This window comes from Crinia signifera, chromosome 1 (assembly GCF_055691185.1).
Source record: "Crinia signifera chromosome 1, ASM5569118v1, whole genome shotgun sequence".
In the NCBI taxonomy this organism is placed as follows: Eukaryota; Metazoa; Chordata; class Amphibia; order Anura; family Myobatrachidae; genus Crinia; species Crinia signifera.
The window spans coordinates 438,772,221-438,794,790 of NC_139217.1; the positions used below are offsets into that span (position 1 = coordinate 438,772,221).

Genomic DNA, 22,570 nt, shown 5'->3' on the forward strand with positions numbered 1-22,570 from the left:
ATTTTGACCTGTTGGCATTTCAAATATATTAGTGTCGGCTTAATGAATTTTGTCCGTGTCTGTATTTTCACTGTCGATATTATGACCGTCAGGAAATCATACTGAATATATACTGTAGATCTATCAGACAATGCATGAATAGCAAAGGACAGATGGTGGCGCAGAGGTTTTAAGACTTCAAGAAATAAAAATATGCCGCAGCATAGGTCAAGTACAATACAGTTAGCGCTACTGCAGTTCACATTAAGGAATACAGTTACTTTAACTCTTTGGAATATGCTTGCCTGTCGCACAAAATAAGGAATGTCCAAATTCAAGAATTCACATTTTATTAAAAACACTTCAGCTTTTATATCATCTATATTTCTTTTACCGTTTAACAAGAAGACCGGATTGGTATACGGTAAATTAGCCGAAACGTGTCATAGCTTATGGAGTTGATCCTGAGTTTCAGAATAACCTAATTCTTTTTTTTTTCCATTGTGCAACAACCCCAACTGGTTTCCAAGGAGTTAAAAACAAAAAGATTGGATTGATTGAAAAAACAAAACACAAACAAAACTTTAACCAACACGAGAGCTGCCGTTTTCCTTCCGTATTACATACATGACACAACGAGAGGGGTAATCTATTTCAGTAACATCCATTCGGATGTGGTCAATGCATCATAGTAACAAATGCCTCTCAGAGTGAGCTTCAATAAGGGAAGAGGAGATAAAAAGGAAAAAATAAGTTCTGTACTCTCGCTAAGTCGCCCTGTCTAGGAGGAGGATTCTGGTCCGTTCACCAGAAGTAGGACACACACACAGCACAGAGACGGAGAAACAAGTCATAAGACCTCAGTCTTGTAGCAAGCCCTATACACAAAACAGGAGAAACACATTTCAAGTAAACTAATAATTGTATTTTTCTTAAATTGCATTTGAACGCTATTAAAGCCACGGTGTACTAACGAAGGAAAACGGCAATTAAAAATGGCAAAAAAAAAAAAAAAAAGACTGATCAAGTTAAATACAATTTGATTTGGTTTGAAATATAACGTTACTTCAAAATACTTTTCATAGGAAAAAAAAAAACCTGAATATTGCAAAAAAAAATAGAGAATGACTTGAGTTGCCACTGTACACAATTTACGGACAGAGTTAATGGGTGGAGGAACCAATGCACAATACCCTAATCAAATCAATACATAGAGTAAGTGGCTGTGTACAATGTTCTCTCCTGGCTGAGCAATCTGGCGGTTTTACAAGAACGCTGCCCAGAAGAATTATACTTAAAAACTAAAACGGTTTTGTAGAGTCGCACTGAACAGCAAACCGGTATATCCAGATCACTCCCCTTACATTTTGGGTCAAAGTGACTCTACAAACAGGGTAAATTTACAAGCAATTAAAATATATATATATATATTACACATGTTCAAGACAATTCTAAAATAGGGAAGTGAGCCAGCGTCAAATAAAAAGGGATCCAGACAGGTTGTTCTGTGTTGTACAAGTGTGGCAAAGTACAGTGTAGACAATATTTATACATTGCAATTATCTCTATGGCCATAGGCGGTGACTGAAGCAAGTGGTAGGAGAAACAGATCTACCTATCACAGGGTTTCTCCTTGTCCTGTGACGACACATCTCAACAGGAAGCTTCGGAAACGTTTACGAGATCATCGCGTGCACATGGGCGTCACGAGACGTGACCCTAAGAGAAATGCTCATGCTCACTTTAATAAAATGACAAAACTCACACGAGATGCTTTTTTTTTCTCCATATAAAATAAATAAAATGTAACGTAAATCAGGAAAAGGAATTGCCCTAAAGGCAGACGCTCCTGCTAGAATATAACGTTACTCTATTCTGAAGCTTTTGGATGTTTTCAGTGGTCATGCACAGGGCAGGGAAGCTACATTACACAGGTATATCTGTGGCAGGACAGGACATGCGGCTGTATTTAAGCAGGGATCCTAATCTCCGCATCAGTAGCATAATTAAAACGTTCTCTCGTTTTGCAAAGGCTTCTACCACTTCGTTCGGAAAACCGGGTGTTTCAGCAATTCTCTTGACGGCGGCCGGTCCTGGGGTTGAAGTTCCAAACACCGGAGAGTCACGTCCCGCAAACCCGGTGACAGGTGAGGGGGGATTGTCGGGGCAGTAGTTGCACTAGCAATCTAGAGGAGAAACATGAGAAAATGGGAAAGGATTAAGTTGCTGCTGCTGTGGTGTAGTTTAATAGATCTACGGTAAATGGATAGTGAATAAATCGAAAGGATGAAAAGGTTGACGCAAGTTTTTTGGTGTTATTTTGGATGCTTCACCATATCTGAGCCACATCCGTGGTTTGCTTTGGGTAACGTCCCTCGCTCTGCTACCACTGTGGACTTTAATCACAGTCTACCATTCACCTGGCAAACTTTTTGACTCTCCCCACCATTTGGGTTTGAACTATTGACTATCTTTCTACTGTAGATCCCTCAATCGAATACCTGTGTTCAGTATAATTTACCTACAGTCAAAAGCCTGGCGGTCAAAATACCAATCACAATTGTCGATGGTCAAAATGCAGACATGATTTTTTTAAATCATATTTGGGCTGTCTAGGTCAACATGGACACAGTACATCCCCTCGCATGCTTCCCCCTCTACGTCCACTGGGATGGTAAAGTATGAACAAGCTGGTTTTTAAATGCCAATCGGCTCGTAACTGCCATGTTTGAAAAATCACAGGTAGGAGCTGATTGGTTGGTGGTTTATTACTTTTCAAGGCTTATGTGGGGTACACACCAGGACGACCCGCTCACGATGCACAATGTGAGCGGGTCATCAGTGTTTCTTCCGACCCGCTCACGATGACACGGGGGGGGGGGGGGGGGGGGCACGACCCACTCATGATGTGCACCGTGAGCGTTGGTCCGATCCGATGGCGACCCGCACCCGGGAGTATGGTCATTTCCAGATCCTACCTGCTGCAGGTAGGATCTGAATAACGACCGACCGCCCCGCGGGACCACGCATCGGATCGGTCCACACCAGGACAGAAAAGGGCCCAATCACCACACAATCTACATCCAATCGGTCGGAATTGGATCTAGATTGATGGGATCGGACCCTTGTCTTCCTGGTGTGTACCCAGCATAAGTAAATCTCGCCCATGTTGACTTTTTGACCTGTCGTTATTTTAAAGGTCAGTATTTTGACCATGACAGCATAATGAATGTCAGTATTTTGACCATAATGAATGTCGGTATTTTGAACGTGTCGATATTTTGACCGTCGGTCAATGGTGGTCGGTATTTTGATTATCAGGATTTTGACACTGGGTAAATGAATGCATCCCGGACACCCCCAGCTATAAAACATTACCTATTATATGCAAGTGATCAGAGCAGCAATAACAGGTGCTAATAGGTGTATCAGCTCTACAATGATAAAAGCCTATGAATAGAATGTACTTTTACCTTGAAGATGAGCGCTAGGTGGTTGGAGTGCTTCTCTGCATTCCAGGGAGGTTTAGCGCAGGACATCTCAATAATGCTACATCCAACGCTCCACACATCACAGCTTCTGCCATACTGCTGCCCCCTCAGCACCTATAGAACACAGAACATTATTCCTTCTGCCACCATATAGCGCTGTCAATGGCACTTGTAGTGCTGACGAGAGGAGAACATTACTGTACCTCCGGTGCCATAAAGGCAATTGTTCCCAGCAGCTGGCCTTGGAATTCACCAGCGCCGGTGCCCTTTGAGGCCAGTCTTGCGGCTGCTCCGAAATCAGCAATTCGTAGTCTCTGTCCAGTGCTGTCAATCAGTAGATTGGCACCTGCAATGGGTTCAGGATCACAGGTCAGGGTTACATAACACATCTCCACCCCAATATCTACAAATCCCTGCTGAGGTTCTATGTAGAAGCACACCTGATTATGGCCATAAACCAGTGGGCACCTCTCTGTACACTGTGTACAGCCCATTGGGAAAATCTCCATATATAAGGGGAAACAATGTGACACCACAATGGTGACCAACATGAAGTATTTTCCTTAGTTTGTGTGATTTTTTTATGTCCACATCAAAACACCCACACCAATGCCCTTCCCCCACACACGACCGGCCCCTCTCCCCCCACACACACGACCGGCCCCCTCTCCCCCCCCCACACACACACGACCGGCCCCCTCTCCCCCCACACACACACACACATGACCGGCCCCCTCTCCCCCCCCACACACACATGACCGGCCCCCTCTCCCCCCCCCCCACACACACACATGACCGGCCCCCTCTCCCCCCCCCCCCCCCCCCCCACACACACACACACACACACATAACCGGCCCCCTCTCCTCCCCCCACACACACACGACCGGCCCCCTCTCCCCCTCCCCCCCCCCCCCCACACACACACGACCGGCCCCCTCCCCCCCCCCCCCACACACACACGACCGGCCCCCTCTCCCCCTCCCCCCCCCCCCCCCACACACACACGACCGGCCCCCTCTCCCCCTCCCCCCTCCCCCCCCCCCCCCCCCCCCACACACACACGACCGGCCCCCTCTCCCCCTCTCTCCCCCCCCCCCCCCCCCACACACACACACATGACCGGCCCCCTCTCTCCCCCAACAGACACAAACATGACCGGCCCCCTTCCCCCACACACATGACCGGCCCCCTTCCCCCACACACATGACCGGCCCCCTTCCCCCACACACATGACCGGCCCCCTTCCCCCCCCCCACACACACACATGACCGGCCCCCTTCCCCCACACACTGCTCTGATCTTCCCTATACCAACACTACCACTGTGTAATGTCCCCCTACAGGAACTGTAAGCAGCATTTTGCAGCAATCACCTGGGACTTTCTGATGCAGGTAAATGCCTAGTATAACAGGTTTGCATCACATCCATGTACCTTTATGTCTACACACTATAACCCTGTTATAACCTGCATAGCATCCATACTGTCTCTTTAAAGAGAACCAAACAATGTATTTCTGGGTAGGAACTTCAAGCGCAGCTAATATGAGGTGTGTGTTTTGGCGAAAGTTGATGGTTTTCCCCAGTAACAATGCACATGAAATCATTTATCCCAACACGCTACCAAAAAGACAACAACTTCTGTCCACAGGAAAGCCATTGTAGCCTCACACTATATATCCCCCCATATCCTCTGCTGCTTACCTTTAATGTCTCGGTGGATGATCTGATTCTCATGCAGGTAAGCAAGTCCGCGCAGGATCTGGTCTGTATAATTGATGATCACAGACTCTTTGAATGCTCCGTATTTGCTTAGCAGGTGAGCCACAGAGCCACCTAGAAAACAGACGCTGCATCAGAGGAGAGCTCTACCATCGCCAGCCCTGAGCACACGGAGGAAGGTATCTGGCGGTTTACCTGCCATCCACTCCACAAAGAGATTGTAGTTGCTCTTCTCACAAGTAGCCCCCAACATTCGGATTATGTTCGGGTGACTGAGGTGATTCATCATTCTGATCTCCTCCCGCAGTGCCTCCACCACTTCTCCCTGTTCCGTGGCTGTATTCCTCACATAGGTTACCTACAGAGAAGAGCAGCATATAAAGCAAAGACAGCCACACCAGAGAAGGCTTTCACGCATAGTCCGCGTACATGTAGATTAGGTCTTCCAGAAAATCTGCCGCATTAGTCTTCGTAGAGGCTACAGTGATTACTACTCAAGTAAATGTTGCCTGAGAGTGTCGGAGTTGGGAGAGACAGAACACAGCGATACTGCAGAGAGCAGGGAGGTGCGGTAGAGTGCGCAGTTGGGGCAGGATGCTGCTGGCTGTCAGTAGAGTGTGCAGTTGGGGCAGGATGCTGCTGGCGGTCAGTAGAGTGTGCAGTTGGGGCAGGATGCTGCTGGCTGTCAGTAGAGTTTGCAGTTGGGGCAGGATGCTGCTGGCTGTCAGTAGAGTGTGCAGTTGGGGCAGGATGCTGCTGGCTGCCAGTGGAGTGTGCAGTTGGGGCAGGATGCTGCTGGCTGCCAGTAGAGTGTGCAGTTGGGGCAGGATGCTGCTGGCTGCCAGTAGAGTGTGCAGTTGGGGCAGGATGCTGCTGGCTGCCAGTAGAGTGTGCAGTTGGGGCAGGATGCTGCTGGCTGTCAGTAGAGTGTGCAGTTGGGGCAGGATGCTGCTGGCTGTCAGTGAAGTGTGCAGTTGGGGCAGGATGCTGCTGGCTGTCAGTAGAGTGTGCAGTTGGGGCAGGATGCTGCTGGCTGTCAGTAGAGTGTGCAGTTGGGGCAGGATGCTGCTGGCTGTCAGTGGAGTGTGCAGTTGGGGCAGGATGCTGCTAGCTGTCAGTAGAGTGTGCAGTTGGGGCAGGATGCTGCTGGCTCTCAGTAGAGTGTGCAGTTGGGGCAGGATGCTGCTAGCTGTCAGTGGAGTGTGCAGTTGGGGCAGGATGCTGCTGGCTGTCAGTAGAGTGTGCAGTTGGGGCAGGATGCTGCTGGCTGTCAGTGGAGTGTGCAGTTGGGGCAGGATGCTGCTAGCTGTCAGGAGAGTGTGCAGTTGGGGCAGGATGCTGCTAGCTGTCAGTAGAGTGTGCAGTTGGGGCAGGATGCTGCTAGCTGTCAGTGTGCAGTTGGGGCAGGATGCTGCTAGCTGTCAGAGTGTGCAGTTGGGGCAGGATGCTGCTAGCTGTCAATAAAGTGTGCAGTTGGGGCAGGATGCTGCTGGCTCTCAGTAGAGTGTGCAGTTGGGGCAGGATGCTGCTAGCTGTCAATAAAGTGTGCAGTTGGGGCAGGATGCTGCTGGCTCTCAGTAGAGTGTGCAGTTGGGGCAGGATGCTGCTAGCTGTCAGTGGAGTGTGCAGTTGGGGCAGGATGCTGCTAGCTGTCAGTAGAGTGTGCAGTTGGGGCAGGATGCTGCTAGCTGTCAATAGTGTGCGCAGTTGGGGCAGGATGCTGCTGGCTCTCAGTAGAGTGTGCAGTTGGGGCAGGATGCTGCTAGCTGTCAGTGGAGTGTGCAGTTGGGGCAGGATGCTGCTAGCTGTCAGTAGAGTGTGCAGTTGGGGCAGGATGCTGCTAGCTGTCAGTAGAGTGTGCAGTTGGGGCAGGATGCTGCTGGCTCTCAGTAGAGTGTGCAGTTGGGGCAGGATGCTGCTAGCTGTCAGTGGAGTGTGCAGTTGGGGCAGGATGCTGCTAGCTGTCAGTGGAGTGTGCAGTTGGGGCAGGATGCTGCTAGCTGTCAGTAGAGTGTGCAGTTGGGGCAGGATGCTGCTAGCTGTCAGTAGAGTGTGCAGTTGGGGCAGGATGCTGCTAGCTGTCAATAGAGTGTGCAGTTGGGGCAGGATGCTGCTGGCTCTCAGTAGAGTGTGCAGTTGGGGCAGGATGCTGCTAGCTGTCAGTGGAGTGTGCAGCTGGGGCAGGATGCTGCTAGCTGTCAGTGGAGTGTGCAGCTGGGGCAGGATGCTGCTAGCTGTCAGTAGAGTGTGCAGTTGGGGCAGGATGCTGCTAGCTGTCAATAGAGTGTGCAGTTGGGGCAGGATGCTGCTGGCTCTCAGTAGAGTGTGCAGTTGGGGCAGGATGCTGCTAGCTGTCAGTGGAGTGTATTAGGGAAGAGGTGGAGATAGTACCTGGAAGACTTTAAGAGGGAGGTTCCATTTTCTGTGATACTCCACCACAATGTTGGGCTGTGCATATCACAAAAAAATAAAAGGCATCGAAGTTTCCCGCGTATCTCCATGAAATGTGAGGAAAAGGTGACTGACCCTGAGGTGCCTTCCCCACAACGCTCTGGCAGCACTTAAACGGTTTGCTTATAATGTAACCCCCCACTTTGTGACAAGAGGCATTAATACAGTGATATATTGTTATTAATAATAACTTTTTCTTCCCCCACAATATAATGGATGTAATGGGCATAGTAAAGGCCCCCATACACTACTACAATATGGTCCGATGAGCGCAAAGCATGACGAGCACAGCGCGCCCCGCAAGGGGACGTGGATTTCTTGACGTGTATTCCGCGTGCGCTCGCCACGCTTCAGGCATGTTTTCATCGTCCGCTGGCTGCGCTCGCCACACTTTATAAAGTCAACTCCACGCCGATGTGGATAGTGGGGGTATGAACAAGTCGGGAGGATGCGCACCGCATCCCCTCGCGGGGCACGCTGCGTTCGCCACGCTTCGGGGTGGCGTGGCTAGTGAGGGTGTGCTAAATCGCATCGCATGCAATCCGCGGGCAGGGGAAACTTGAAACTACAAAAGTAACACCGGATCGCATGCGATACGTTTTCCCTTCCGCTGTGACACAAGTACCAAATGTGTTACACAAGTGCTGGGTGGTTTAGGTCGGCCTGTACTAGCAGAAACCATATATTATTATATGTGCCTGCTACCATGCCGCTGGTGTGTTAATTAACCTTTTCCCTTGCTCGGTTCTGCAGGACAGTCTATTCTTGACAAACTCATCTTTTTCTCTATATAAGACAAACACCATAAGACAATTAAAGTCTTCAGTCTTCTTATACCCTCTGTCTTAGGATTTGGAGTATAATAGATGAGCGCATCAATGTATTAACATGTCACAAACAGAGCCCATACTACGAACTTAGGTCTTCATGTTGTTGGGCTGATTCTCTCACCTGTTTTACAGCCATTAAGGTGCCGGTTCCAACATCCTGAGCTTGGTAACAGGAAGAGAAGGCTCCTAAGCCAATCTGTTGGCCCTTCAGCCATTCAACCTCTTCCCGGTAATGATTTTTTGCTTTGGTATGTCCAGGCAGGGTCTCTGGGGTCTGTCACGAAAGTACCACAATGTAACATTACAATCAGAATAATCAGAGAGAGACGTAAAAGACAACACAGCGCTGCAATAATCATCAGCGAACGAGAAGGATGGTGCGACCGAATGCGGTGTTCTGCCACGACTGGTGTGATGCAGGTAGCCACACAGATGGGCGAGGGTATAGCATGGTGCTATATAGTTATAGTACATTTATCTCCATGCTCAAATTGTTCAGGACTATGGCTACAAGTTTAATGTGAACAAATAAAACAGAAAAACCCCTACACAGGTCCGATAGGCCTGTTTTCACCCGATTCCGATGGATCCGGCCGACTGTTCGGGTAAAAAAGTGGCCAAATTGGACCCGTGTTGACATCCGATCCAATGTCCCCTGTGAATCGGATCTCCAACTTGGCCCCCCTCGCTGCAGCAGGGAATGGGGACCGCATGCGATACCTCAAATGCAGAAGGATCGCATGCCATCCAGTCAACCGGGAAGGTACCGGGTGACTCAAGTGGATCGGATGCCAATACGTCGTCGGAGCAGTGCATGGCCACCTTAAGCCAGTAACGAGATAGCTTTCCCCATATAGATTTAGACAATACATTTAGGGGGAGATGTATCAGCAGAATCTAGCTACCAAGTATCTAGTACATTTTATAAAATGTGAGCTAGAACATGGCTGGTTACTATAGGCAACACAACCACCTGTCAGCTTCAGAAGTCTTGATAAATCTTTCAAATGCTACTTTCACACAAGCATATAGGATTAAAGTGCAGAGTGGAGTCAGCCATTTTGTAGACTGAGCCCACACTTAGAACGCAGCCAATCATTCTCTAGGAACTGGCTAGGTCAATGAAGCAGCCATTTTGTGAAATGAAGCGTGTATACTTTACTAGGAACTAATGACATCAGTGCATCCGGTGGTAAAATTCACAGACTACACCTCACCATTACTTGTTCACTAGCTATAAACAACCTCCTGCTTCCTACTTCTTCTGGTCACAAGTTTTTATTAGCAAATCAAGCTTTGAGAGGCATTTGAATAGAAAACAAACCAAATCTGTAAACTTACATCCTGCTGAATAATGATGATGTCTTCGCCATTTTCCACTTGTAGCTGGGGGATGACTGGCAGGGCATCCTGAGAGGCCGACATGGCGAGGGCAATGGCCAGCGCTTCCTCCTCCTCCGCTTCCATTTTCTCTTTGCACTTCTGATTGTGGCTGACATCCTCCTTGTACGTGTTATCAACCTCCGCCCGCTCCGGGGACAGCACAGCAACCTCCGACTTAAAGGTGACTGTACTGTCGCTTGCGGGCAATGAGGCTTCCAACAGGTCCTCCATGCTGGAATTGAGCTCTGTGTTGGCATCCAGCCGACACTTCTCTTCTACAGGTGTGAACACAGTGTCATCGCTGGGTATAACAGCATTTGTATTACTGCTGCCGCTGTCACAGTGAGAAACGTTTAGATCGAGAGTCATATTGCCTTTGGGAGAATCTCCTGGTTTGGCCGCGTCCCCTGGCGTAGGCCGGGATGGCTTTGGCCTGTGTATTTGATGAGATGGCGAGGGCCTAGCTTGGGTGAAAACAGGAGAAAGTTTCTCAGGCTCCTTGTTCCCGGAATAGTGCTTTTGTATCTGAAGAGAAAATTTCCTCTGCGATTGAGGGGAAGCGGAAGACAGTTTGCAGGGAGCAAATCCCTGAGGTTTGGGTTTGGCGACATCTGAGGCCAGGCCAGCAGGCACAGATGTGGTGGAAGAAGGAGAAGGCAACGTTTGGAATAAGGAATGGTTCTGAGAAGAAGAGGGAGAGTTCAAGCATTGACTTAGTGGTCTGCGTTTTGTGGGGATGGCAGGCTTTGGTTGTTCGGTTGTTACAGTGGACACTGGGAGTCCCAAGGACATAACTTCTAGCGCCTCATTCAAGTCCTCTGGGCTGGAAGCCGTTTTTGAGACACAAGGGTCATTCCCCAGTTTCCCTGATAGCTGCATAGTATGTTCTGGGGAATTGCTTTGTGAGGTCGCGGGGGAGTTAGCAGGGGCGGAGGGGTGCACAAATGCTTCCCTGCGGTGTTCGTAAGTTTGAGAGTCTTCGAGACCTTGCTGGATCACTTCAACAATGTCCATTTCTTCAGCGATGGCCATTAAACGTCTGCGCATGCGGCTGTAATGCGTCGAGCTAGTCACGCTCAACATGTCCAGCAGCTTCACATACACGTGGGGGACTCTCGCCACCATCCTCGCAGCACTTAAAAATACTCTGCGGGATAGTTTTCCAACCATTGAATGAGAATTATCAATAGACTGCAATGCAAAATTCAGCAGGGACAGGAGGTTCCTATACCTGGAAGAGAAACGAGTAACATTTACACAGCACCCAAGGTAACATGTATGATTTATACAATATAAAATACATTAACCACTGAGAAGCTGGTAAACTGGGTCAACATTCAGCCATCATGACACGGTGGTTCTTTATTTTAATGAATAAAACATTGAGATGCCAGGCAACTGGGTGGCACAAACGGCACAGGTTCCAACGCCTTGCCTAATCCATTTCAGGAACTTTATGTCCTTTCCTCAGGGAACATTGGGGCAGATGTATTAAGCTTCAGAAAGAGATAAATGCAAGGGTGATAAGGAGAGATAAATGCCCAGCCAATCACCTGCTAACTGCCATGTTACAGCCTGTGTTTGAAAAAAGTCAGTTAGCAGGTGATTGGCTGGACATTTATCTCTCCTTATCACCCTTGCATTTATCTCTTGTTAAGGCTTAATACATCTGCCCCATTGTGCCAAGTAACAACTGCACACCTGGGAGTGCCCAACTCAATAGCTGCTAGCAAATAGGAGAACCAGGGATAGAGATTTGGGGCTTTCCCTTTTGCAGAAGTCAGTACTTAAAGAGGTCACTGTAAATTGAAGTACAAGTTGATTTATACTTGTGCCATAAAAGTAAAAATATGTTCTCCATTTAGATATATAAACAAAAAGGTCTTTGTTTATCTGTGGCCCCTTCGGCTCCCCACCGGTATATGTAATTACATGTGTGGATTAATTAAATTAAATTAAATTAGTCTGAGGTTGTCAGAAATTTACCTAGAGTGGCTCACAAGCAGGAATGGTTTGCATTACATACATTAGGGCAGATGTATGAATTAGCGTTAAGTGCCTTTCTGCACTTAACGCTAGTTAACTGGGGATTGAGGGGCAGATTTATTAAGCTCGGTGAAGTGATAAAGTGTCTGGATTTTATCACCGGCCAATCAGCTCCTACCTGTCATTTTTTAAATCAAGCCTGTATCTTCAGTTAGGAGTGGATAGGCTGGTGATAAAAACCAGACACTTTATCACTTCCCCGAGCTTAATAAATCTACCCTCTAGTTTTTTAATATGTATTAAAAGCGCAGCTAACGTGCGCTAGGGACAGCCCGCCAAGTAATGCTTAGCAGGACTGTCCCCTGCAATCTCCTCCAGTAATTAGCTCAGGGCTAGCGTTGTCCTATCCCCACTGTTGGGACAACGCTAGCCCTGCTGCTGGCTCCAGGCTACGCATGAGATCTCGTGGAAAAAGTAAGACTCAGCCGAGGGGGAATAGAAACTCGGTTTTTTTTTAAATGCGCAGGCACAGGGCTACCTGGGGCGCCGATAAGGAGAGTCATTAATGCTGGGCATAATATGCCTCTCCTTATCGGCAGGATGGGGGGGGGGGGGGGGGGCGTTTCCTAATACATTCGGCCATAACAAGTGCCCGCCTCTCCTTGTTATGCAGGAGAAGTGGGACCTATTACTTTGCAGTCGTTTTGGGCTTCTTAATACATCCGCTCTCGCTGCTGGGTCAGACTCAGCATGCCAGCAAACTGGGTGCGCTACTCCTTCATTTTGTTTAACGAGGCCCTTCTTTGCCCCTTTCCTGCCCCCCAGCTGACTAATCAGTGTGCGGCTTGGGGACCACTGCATGAGACGAAGCAGGACCCGTTCTTCACATGCTCAGAAAACATCCCGCGCACAGCACACTGCAAATAACAGACACTGACTTCAGGTTTAGATTAGAACTGCACTTCCCAGGGTTTCTGGCTTCCTTGTTTTAATGCATACTAAAAACTGCATTCCCTATAGAGGATAGGGCAACAGATGAATCCTACATTTTATGTAAATATCACCCCTCTCATTATCTTGCACAATTCATTATACTCACTTTAATTCAGAGACTTTCATACATTACTAATAACGGTCACTGACATCTAATTTAGTCCTAACATACTTCAATACCTTTCGACAGCCGTGTCCGCCTGTAAAACATCTCCACTGATGATGTGGGGATAAAATTCAGCAGGAAATTCCAACAAGAGCCGGTCGATGAGACACAAACGGCCGAGTAGTGCTTGCCAGTTGTTAGACTCTGGCTGAGTGGCCAGGATACAGTTCAAGACATATTCCACGCCGCCAATGCCAACGGAGCCTAAAGGAGGAGCACAGACCATTGCGGTTTACTATTACGGTCAATGTAGTGTGTTTCATTTCTACTGGAATTTCTTTAGAATGGTGAAAAATCCAAATAATGATGATGATAAATAAAACTAAATGTCTGAGGTAGTCTGGGTAAATGGCTCACGTACGACCTTTTGCCTTGTGGTGTTACCATTGGAGATGGGGAGAGCACACAATGCGCTTGTGGCTGTCACGTCTTGTTAAGGAATAACCAGGTAACAGGCAATGGCTGTACTTCTAGAAGTCTACCACCCTTGTTGGCAAGGGATTAGCCAGAACTTTTTGGGCCCCAAAGCAACAATTTGAACGGGCCCCTGTCCTAATGCTTTTAAAAAGAGAGACACCTCTCCACAGCAGATGTTCTGCCACATACAGTAGTAGTGCCCTAGATGGCTTTATGAACCGCAGTAGTGCCCTAGATGGCTTTATGAACCGCAGTAGTGCCCTAGATGGCTTTATGAACCGCAGTAGTGCCCTAGATGACTTTATGAACCGCAGTAGTGCCCTAGATGGCTTTATGAACCGCAGTAGTGCCCTAGATGGCTTTATGAACCGCAGTAGTGCCCTAGATGGCTTTATGAACCGCAGTACTGCCCTAGATGGCTTTATGAACCGCAGTAGTGCCCTAGATGGCTTTATGAACCGCAGTAGTGCCCTAGATGGCTTTATGAACCGCAGTAGTGCCCTAGATGGCTTTATGAACCGCAGTAGTGCCCTAGATGGCTTTATGAACCGCAGTAGTGCCCTAGATGGCTTTATGAACCGCAGTAGTGCCCTAGTTTACGCCCTCAAATTGTAGGGCTGCCAGTACACATTAGGCAAGCCAGTATCCCCATTTCCCCTTAGGACAAAGTGTCCCTGGTACATATTATGCCAGATTATAGTGCCTCCACTTCATACTGTGCCACATTGCAGTGCCCCCAGTTCATTTATGCTAAAATATAATGCCCTCCAGATCATTTTATACAGGCAAAATATTGTAAGGGTCCCCTATGTACCACCCAATGGTGAAAAATGTATAAAACACATGTCACATGTGACAGTGAAGGTGGGCCCCCTCTCAGCTCTTGGCCCCATAGCTGCACTCCTTGCACCTATGGTGGCTACACCCTTGGCTGTGGGTGGTCTTCTATTAGCACACAGTGTCTCAGAAAGCACTAACCAGATTTTAAGATCTCTCTTCCCACTGCAAGTTCTCCTCCTTGACCTTTGCATAATTCCAGCAGCGTTGACACTGAAAGCTGACTTGTGCGGCTGTAAGAGGCAATTGATTAGAGGACACACCTCAAAACACACAACACCCAGACTAAAGCCTCCGGTTCTAGATTACCTGTTGGCATCTGCGCACTTGACCAGGATTGTCTCCACAACTGGGTTAAGAAGCCGTTGCAGCTTTTTCCGTTCAGCAGTTGTGTGGCAAGGAGTGTACACCAGCATAGCTCGTAAGGTTTTCTATGAGCGAAACACATCAAATGAAAGGAAGTAAAAGGCTCAAATGCATTAACAGCAAGAGCGGATCTAAAGCGGACACTTACTAAAGCAGCGACATAGACTTTGTAGACCGGGTCGGCGCACACCATGGACAGAACGCTACAGCATGCTTCCACCACAACGTCCCCTGAGATACTGGACTGAGATGAGCCACTGGCAGAGTGTGGGGCTGTGCCGCTGGTTGTACTGCCAGTGCCTGAAGTTCCAGTGCTTTCACCATTAGCCAACAGCAGGGCCCCACTCACATCATGCGAAAGACGCCTTAGCGCCATTTCTCGGATATTCCAGTTACGAGAAAACAAACAGCCGACTAGCTCCGTCCCAAAGACCTGCGAGAGGGAACAATCATCCTGAGTGGGGGAATCTGTGCCAATAGAATCAGGGTAACAGTGCATACAAAGTAGAGATTTCCATATAAATATATGGCCAGATTTATCAAAGTGTTACGAGAGGTAACATACTGTACCAGCCAATGAGCTCATGTGTTTTGAAAATGACAGGAGCGGGTTGGTTGGTACTTTACCAGCCTAAATACATCTTGGCCATAAGCTGTGGTTTATTTAGGACAATAATATTGCGGTTTGCGTAGGACATTGAAAACCTAAAATAATCTAAACCAGGCATGTCCAAACTGTGGCCCTCCAGCTGTTGTGAAACTACACATCCCAGAATGCCTTGCCATAGTTTTAGCATTCCCTAATAGCAAAACCTGTGGCAAAGCATGATGGGACTTGTAGTTTCAAAACAGCTGGAGGGTCATAGTTTGGACATGCCTGATCTAGACAATGCAAGCACATAGCCACATATTGGCAGCATACAAGAGCGGTAGAGGGAGGATGTTACTGGTGTATAGTCCAGGAGTTTCAGTGACCATACAAGTAGGAGGTTTGGAGGATTTGATGAACAGTAATGTGAATGGGTTGGTGCAGATGGATACCAGCCATTAGCGGTAAGAGAAACAGAGGCTATTATAACAAACCTGAATCCATGGCTCGGCCATGCTTTTGTAAGAAGCAGGAATCTGCTGGACCCCATAATGAGTGAGGTTTAAAGTGGAATCCTGTGACTCTCTTTGGGATCCAGCTGGAGGTGACTCTTGCTGCTGCTGCAGAGACTGCTGCTGGGCAGCACGCAGGAGGGGGGGAGAATCCGCAGGCCCTGGTATTTCATGACTGCACATACAAGGCGGACCATATATTATTATATATACATATACACACATTAATACACATATACAATTCTCTATGTACTATGGCACACGAAGCTTGCAAACACAATTCAGTAAAATTATAAAATACTCAGGCTTCTAGACTAACCTGTGGAAGTCTTGGGATCTCCATTTTGAGCGACAGAGAGGACAGATGAGAGTCTCCCTGTTTCGCCTGCACTCCTCTGCCCCTGAAAGAAAGGGGCACAAAAAGCACATTTTACAACGCATATAGACAACGCATATAGAGCAACGCTAAGGTGAGGTTTGGTGTCTCCCACCTGCACGGAATGATCCAATACAAGCTGGTATGCCAGCATATAAGAATAATATTGTATAGGCCTCAAATCGGAGAACATATTGATGCGTATTAATTGAATTTAAAGTTGCAAAATTTTCAACAAAAAAACTCAGAACTTTGAATACCAACTGTCAAGATTATGTCAGAAGCCGGCGAAAACGGCCAGGATTCCAACTGTCGGGTCATTCCAATAGTCGGAATCCCAGATCAACACCCCCCCCCCCCACGCTCCCAGATCAACACCCCCCCCCCCACGCACGTTAAAATGTGGTGAACATAAATTAATTGGAAAAGCCAGGATAGGCTCGGATAAACTATTTTCACTTAGGATGAAAAAAATAAATTATGTGGATTAAGGTTTTAAGCTCCTTTATTTTCACTTGAGAAAACCCAACGGAGTCCGGTCTGACTGTTGACATTAAAGTGTCCACAAGATGGCAGTGTTGCCCCAATAGTAGACCTAGTTAGATGCTCAGTTGTTTGGAAGGGCCCGTTTCCTGCCTCCTGTACAACTGAAGAAATACAAAGTACATGACACTAACCAGGAAGCCAACTCTATTTTGTGCACCTCTGCATTTCCTGGAGTGGAGAATAGATCAAATAAAAAGAGGCTTCTGCTTTGTGTCTGATATTTAAACAAGTGCCCAAATTAACCTGAAACCCTCCCCTACCAGCCTGCAAAGGGGTGTGTGCAGGTAATGGGGTAACACTGTGCATTGTGGTGTCATGCAGAAAAGCAGGTGACGTACATATTGACATGCAGTGATGGTGCAGCTTATTTCGGCAGCCTTCTTCACATACGGTCAGACTCTCCTCGTCCAGCATGCCCAACAGGCAGATGGGGCACATCTGCTCGTCTTCGTCTTTTATGCTGCTGAGGAAACAGAAGAAGCAACTGACTCTCGGCCCGCATCTATACAGAACTCGTGCACCTAAATCTCACCAATTGGATATAACAGTATTGTGACAAAACAGCGCCCTCTAGTGCAAGTTATTTAAAACGGCAGAACAAAATCAGCACCAAAAATAGAAATGCCTACATTTCTCACTGTGGGGTTTATTTACAAAGGAGTTCTATTGAAGCTGGTTTGTTACCCATAGCAACCAATCAGACTCTACTCATTTAGTAAGCACCTTCTAGAAGATTGATAAAATCCGATTCGTTGCCGTAGCAACATCCCATCTTCAATAGGACTCCCGTCTTAGTAAATTTACCCCCAATTATAAAATTTCATTATTTTCAAAATGTTCAGCAGAAGTGACAGATCACACCCAGTATATTAGTAGCGCTCCCTGCCATGTACAAACCTGGTATCTGAGCTAGATGTAGATGTGGTAGATGAGGACAATGTATGAGAATTTGACATGCGTGATACAAACTTCTGGATGGTGTTACGAGATGGTGCTTTGATCCTTGAACTACGTCTACTGTGATATTTCTGGAACAAACTTTCAACCTAACGGAGGGGGGAAAAAAAATAAAAAAAATATAGTGAAGTCTCACAGGATATACTATGTTATCGGAACTGCGCTAATGCGAACACGATGGCAAGAACATGAAAAGGCTGAAATATGACAGCAGTACAACTAGTCACATAGAATGGCTGCTACGGTATTCAAAAGCAAGATATTCAGATAATGCATTCCCCAGATTACCGTAAGTTTTTAAATAAATACCTTGGCCAGACCATGGCCTTTATTCAGATCTGATCTCAGTACAAATTTGTTCTCAAAATGGGCAAAACCATGTGCACTGCAGGTGGGGCAGATGTAACATGCACAGAGAGAGTTAGATTTGTGCGAGTTATTTTGTTTCTGTGCAGGGTAAATACTGGCTGCATTATTTTTACACTGCAATGTATATTACAGTTTCAACGCACCCCACCCAAATTTAACTCTCTCTGCCCCAACTGCAGGTCTGTATACTTTGGTTGTCTTATAAAACATACCTAATTATTTGCATCCCCTTTTGTTACTGGATAAGCTTGAATAACTTACTGGTATTGACTCTTGAAATTCCTTAGTCAAAACTGAAAATAGTTTTTGCTTTTCTATGCAATAGAACACATAATATAATTTATTTAAGGCATTGGGCTGCAGAATAAGCAGCTTCTCCCCACTTTATTTGGTTGAGAAAAGTTGGAAAATGTTGTGGTAGAAGCCAGGTGTCAAATACGACTACAAGATTGAATAATCCTTATCTAAAATTCATCTGGTTCCGAGCGTTTTGGATAACTGATTATTACGTATTTTGGAAGATTTTTAGGTACTCTTTACCTAGATGGGCGCCCGCGATTGAAATCGCGGGCGTCGGGGGTAAAAATCGCGGTCATCGCGGGCAAATCGCGGGTACATAAAAATCTGCTACCCGCGATGACCGCGATTTTCCCATAGGGAACAATGTTAAAAAGGCTGATTGAGCGCGATTTTCATGTAAAATGCCTCAATGCCCGCGATTTGGCCATAGGAAACAATGTTAAATGGGCCACAGAGCCCTAATAGTCCCCCTGAAGTCTAAAATGGCCCCCACAATTTTGAACGCCACCCCACGATCCACGCCAACCCAAAGCGTGGCGAGCGCAGCGAGCCCGCGAGGGGCGGCGGTACGCGGCCTCCGACCTTTTCATGCCCTACTATCCACTAGGGCGTGGAGTGAGAATAGAATAGTGTGGCGAGCGCAGCGAGCCACCGAGCCCGAAGCGTGGCGAGCGCAGCGCGCCCCGCGAGGGGACGCGGATACCTTCACAGGTAAACGCGTCCCCTCGCGGGCTTCACAGGTGTCCGCGTCGCCACGGACACCTGTGAAGCCCGCGAGGGGACGCGTATAACTGTGAAGGTATCCGCGTGCGCTCGCCACGCTTCGGGCTCGGTGGCTCGCCACACTATTCTATTCTCACTCCACGCCCTAGTGGATAGTAGGGCATGAAAAGGTCGGAGGACGTGTACCGCCGCCCCTCGCGGGCTCCCTGCGCTCGCCACGCTTCGGGTTGGCGTGGATCGTGGTGTGGCGTTAAAAATTTGGGGGGACATTTAAGGGTTAATTGTGCTTATTTGGGCTCTGTGGCCCATTTAACATTGATTCCTATGGCCAAATCGGGTCCATTGAGGCATTGAACAGTAAAATCGTGTCCATCGGGCCTTTTAACATTGATTCCTATGGCAAATCGGGAGCATCGCGGGTACATTTATGGCCGGCCGCGACGCGACCGACGCGATTTCCATGTTTAACATGGGTTTCAATGGGAAATCGCGGGCATCGCGTCGGTCGCGTCGCGGCCAGACATAAATGTACCCGCGATCACCACGACGGGCGCCCATCTAGGTAAAGAGTACCGATTTTTATGTTTGAATGAGGTATCTTGTATTTATGTTATTTATGTTGTATAGGCACATGAAACATGATATTCACTCAAATATATTTTCCTTGTGCCTGAAACAAGGTTTTAAAACATGAAACAAAGTTTGTGTACAATCTCAGGCACTGAATTTGAATGCCAAGCAATCATGTCCTTGCACATATTTAGTGCCAGTTACATATCATGTCCCCAAGTAGTGTCAGTTACATGTTATTTCCCCCAGTAGTGCCAGTTACAGATAGCCAGTAGGTTTTTAGCAAAAAATAAAAAGGACATTTTGGAGACTATGGTTTTCTGAATAATTTGGATAACAGTTATTTGGATAAGGGATACTCAACCTTTGCTACACTATATACGACCGATACTATCTGCATATCCTGATTATAAACTCATCGGATTGCTTTTTGTTTCTTATTGTTATATTTACAGTCTAATATAATTTTCTCAATTTGAACATTGCCACGTCTTTTATAACTTGTCATATTACTTATATCTTGTATTATTTTGATGAATGTGCTTCAATAAAAAATGTAATAAAATAAATAAAAAAGAATGCTGAAATATCACAGCATTTATGGTGCAAAACATCTATTGCTATAACAATAGTAGACTTGTGGCGAATGCTTTCAATGATATAAATGATAAATTGTAGATTGCAAACCAGTATTCGCTCTAAAGAGCTGTGTTACTGTACATGTTCCCTGCCAGCACTATGGTTTGGCAGAGACCTGCTCTCCTAACTAGCACTGCAGCTCTGATGGGAGAGAACTATGGAATCATTATCTTAAAATAATTTGCCAAGACATTGCCAAACCATTCAGGCCACAGAATCCAGCTGTACGGTCAAATACAGAAACCTAAAATTATGTTCTAATCAGTCTCAAAAACCCATGAAGAAGGCGAGGAAGGAGGCATTACTTGCAGTACTACACAGAACATGACCGCAATGCAAAGCACAGAGAACCACATTGTACAGTGGGGCATATTCTGTGGCCAAACACTGGGTGGTGCCAATACAATGATGTATGGCCTATATAGAACCACACTTGTCATCAGCTGAAATGTGCATCTGCTAGGTAACCAAATGCTGAGAATCCCCAGAACCTCAAGTAACTGGAAGCAGAGGAATAAGGGGTAGATGTATGAAGCAGTGATAAGGGAGGAGAAGTAGCCCATGGCAACCAATCAGCTGTTCTGTATCATTTTATATTATGCAAGTTATAGATGTTACTTCAGCGCTCATTGGTTGCCATGGGTCACTTCTTCTCTGTCTCACTTCTCCAGTATCGCCGCTTCATACATCTACCCCTAAGTCACCAGATAGACCAGAAGTTTTGTATTTCTTCTCCAGACTATGGGAGGGTACTCATTCCCGGGTCACGACTGTCCATCCTTCCCGAGAGCCGTGACCTTGGCCCGTTTTGCTCTACAGCATATTGCCAGGCGCGATTCAATGTCCCGCTTGGTGTTCAACAAAAGGGGGCTTTGCCGCGTAAACGGCCGTGAATTTACGATATTCGGCCGTGATCACGTCAATTCACGGCAGTTATCGAAACTAAAACGGGCCCGACAGCTATTAAAGTTCTGCCGATCTGCCTCTTCAATGCTGTCAGGGAAGATAGCATTGAATAGGCGCCCGCTGCTATTTTCCCGGTCGGAAATAGCGGCGGGGATTGAATACCCCCCCCTATATATATCGCTTTTACAACTTTTTCGTTTCTTTTTAAAATGTGTGCAGAATAAGATTCTATGATCTGTGATTATATCGCCATTACAGTCTAGTAGCATTGTCTAAAAAAAAAACAATAAAACTCAGCATTTCCTCGGCCTGTACGCAATTATATGCTGCTGTGCGAGCTTCCAAGCCTCCTTCCTGTTTAGCAGGGGATGGAGAGGGGGCTGGTGATAATTGCTGGTACAATACGATCATTTACTGTGAAACAATGTGCGTAGAAATTAGCATACTTCAAAATTCTTCAAGGTTTTCCTCCAAAGCATTGTTTCCGAGGGCTCCAGCTGAAAGACTCGTAACATGACGAAGAGGAGATGGATGCAGAACACGCCTCTACCGCAGCTGCAGGTCTGTAAGAGAGCAATGCTGTAATTACTGGCACGGGCAGGATAATACTACCATATTACACAGAGAGGCGGGCACACTGCTATTGCAGAGACAGCTTCCTTAGAACCGGCGGTGGGCGGCGGAGTCCAACAACGGCCAAAGATCTTTAGATCATAGAACTGCTATTACACCAGATAAGTGTATGCGGGCTCCCGTCATTTTCTCCCATTCCTAGTGAAGTATATGGGGTAATGGGGTCGGCCTACTCAACATCTGCCTCCGATCTATGCAGGTGATCGGTGGACTTTAAATCGGCTCCAGTGAACACGTTATTAAAGCAATATCATGTATTTTGCACACTATAATACACTGAATTCTATTTCCTTTTAAATCATCTCACAAAACCTAAAGCCAGGTATATTAATGGGCAGAGAAGAAGCGGTTTGCAAACACCTTTAGCGAAACGTTCTAACATGACATCACTTGTTCCAGGAAAGTAAACAGCTGGGAGGATTTGGCAGCCAAAATGGCAGGTTCCTCTGTGAGGTGAGCAGCGTGGACCTGAGCACAGAGACCCGCGAGGCAATGACAGGGATTGATCTGTTTGTACAGCTTCTTTCGTGTATGTTTTCCCACGACTACATGGAGCATGTAATTGCCTATATTGGAATACGACAAACAGCACACCACCTTTCCTAAGGGCTATGTAATCCCCATCACTCTCGCTGGAGACGGTCCACCCAGCCAAAATATATGTAATCAGGGCCTAGCATAGACACTGCAAATACTGTTAACCCCAAAACCTAGGTCCAACTTTTATTACAGGCACCAACAAGCAGTAGCTACTACAGAAGCATCTTTTGCCCGAATTTGCAGCAAAGTAACATAAATCACAAGTATGTATCTGTATAAGCACAATGGAAA

The 22,570-nt window shown here is 46.9% G+C and overlaps 1 protein-coding gene across 3 annotated transcripts in view; it reads right to left on the reverse strand.

Annotated features, from left to right (window-relative positions):
* Window positions 1-312: 312 nt before the first annotated feature.
* The window catches only part of MAP3K1 (mitogen-activated protein kinase kinase kinase 1), a 60,897-nt gene continuing 38,639 nt past the window's right edge, over window positions 313-22,570 (reverse strand). For 2 of the 3 annotated variants that reach the window (XM_083153503.1, XM_083153520.1), the window contains exons 5-20: window positions 21,553-21,669; window positions 17,540-17,688; window positions 16,981-17,105; window positions 16,040-16,121; window positions 15,703-15,895; window positions 14,768-15,052; window positions 14,563-14,684; window positions 14,395-14,486; window positions 13,014-13,203; window positions 9,813-11,085; window positions 8,593-8,745; window positions 5,386-5,548; window positions 5,173-5,304; window positions 3,674-3,816; window positions 3,453-3,584; window positions 313-2,165 (exon numbers count right to left, since the gene is read on the reverse strand). In XM_083153503.1, coding sequence (XP_083009629.1) covers window positions 2,016-2,165; window positions 3,453-3,584; window positions 3,674-3,816; window positions 5,173-5,304; window positions 5,386-5,548; window positions 8,593-8,745; window positions 9,813-11,085; window positions 13,014-13,203; window positions 14,395-14,486; window positions 14,563-14,684; window positions 14,768-15,052; window positions 15,703-15,895; window positions 16,040-16,121; window positions 16,981-17,105; window positions 17,540-17,688; window positions 21,553-21,669 — 3,501 coding nt within the window. In that variant the 3' untranslated portion in view covers window positions 313-2,015. The remainder of the gene's footprint in view (window positions 2,166-3,452; window positions 3,585-3,673; window positions 3,817-5,172; window positions 5,305-5,385; window positions 5,549-8,592; window positions 8,746-9,812; window positions 11,086-13,013; window positions 13,204-14,394; window positions 14,487-14,562; window positions 14,685-14,767; window positions 15,053-15,702; window positions 15,896-16,039; window positions 16,122-16,980; window positions 17,106-17,539; window positions 17,689-21,552; window positions 21,670-22,570) is intronic. The other variant, XM_083153513.1, reaches the window with a different exon arrangement.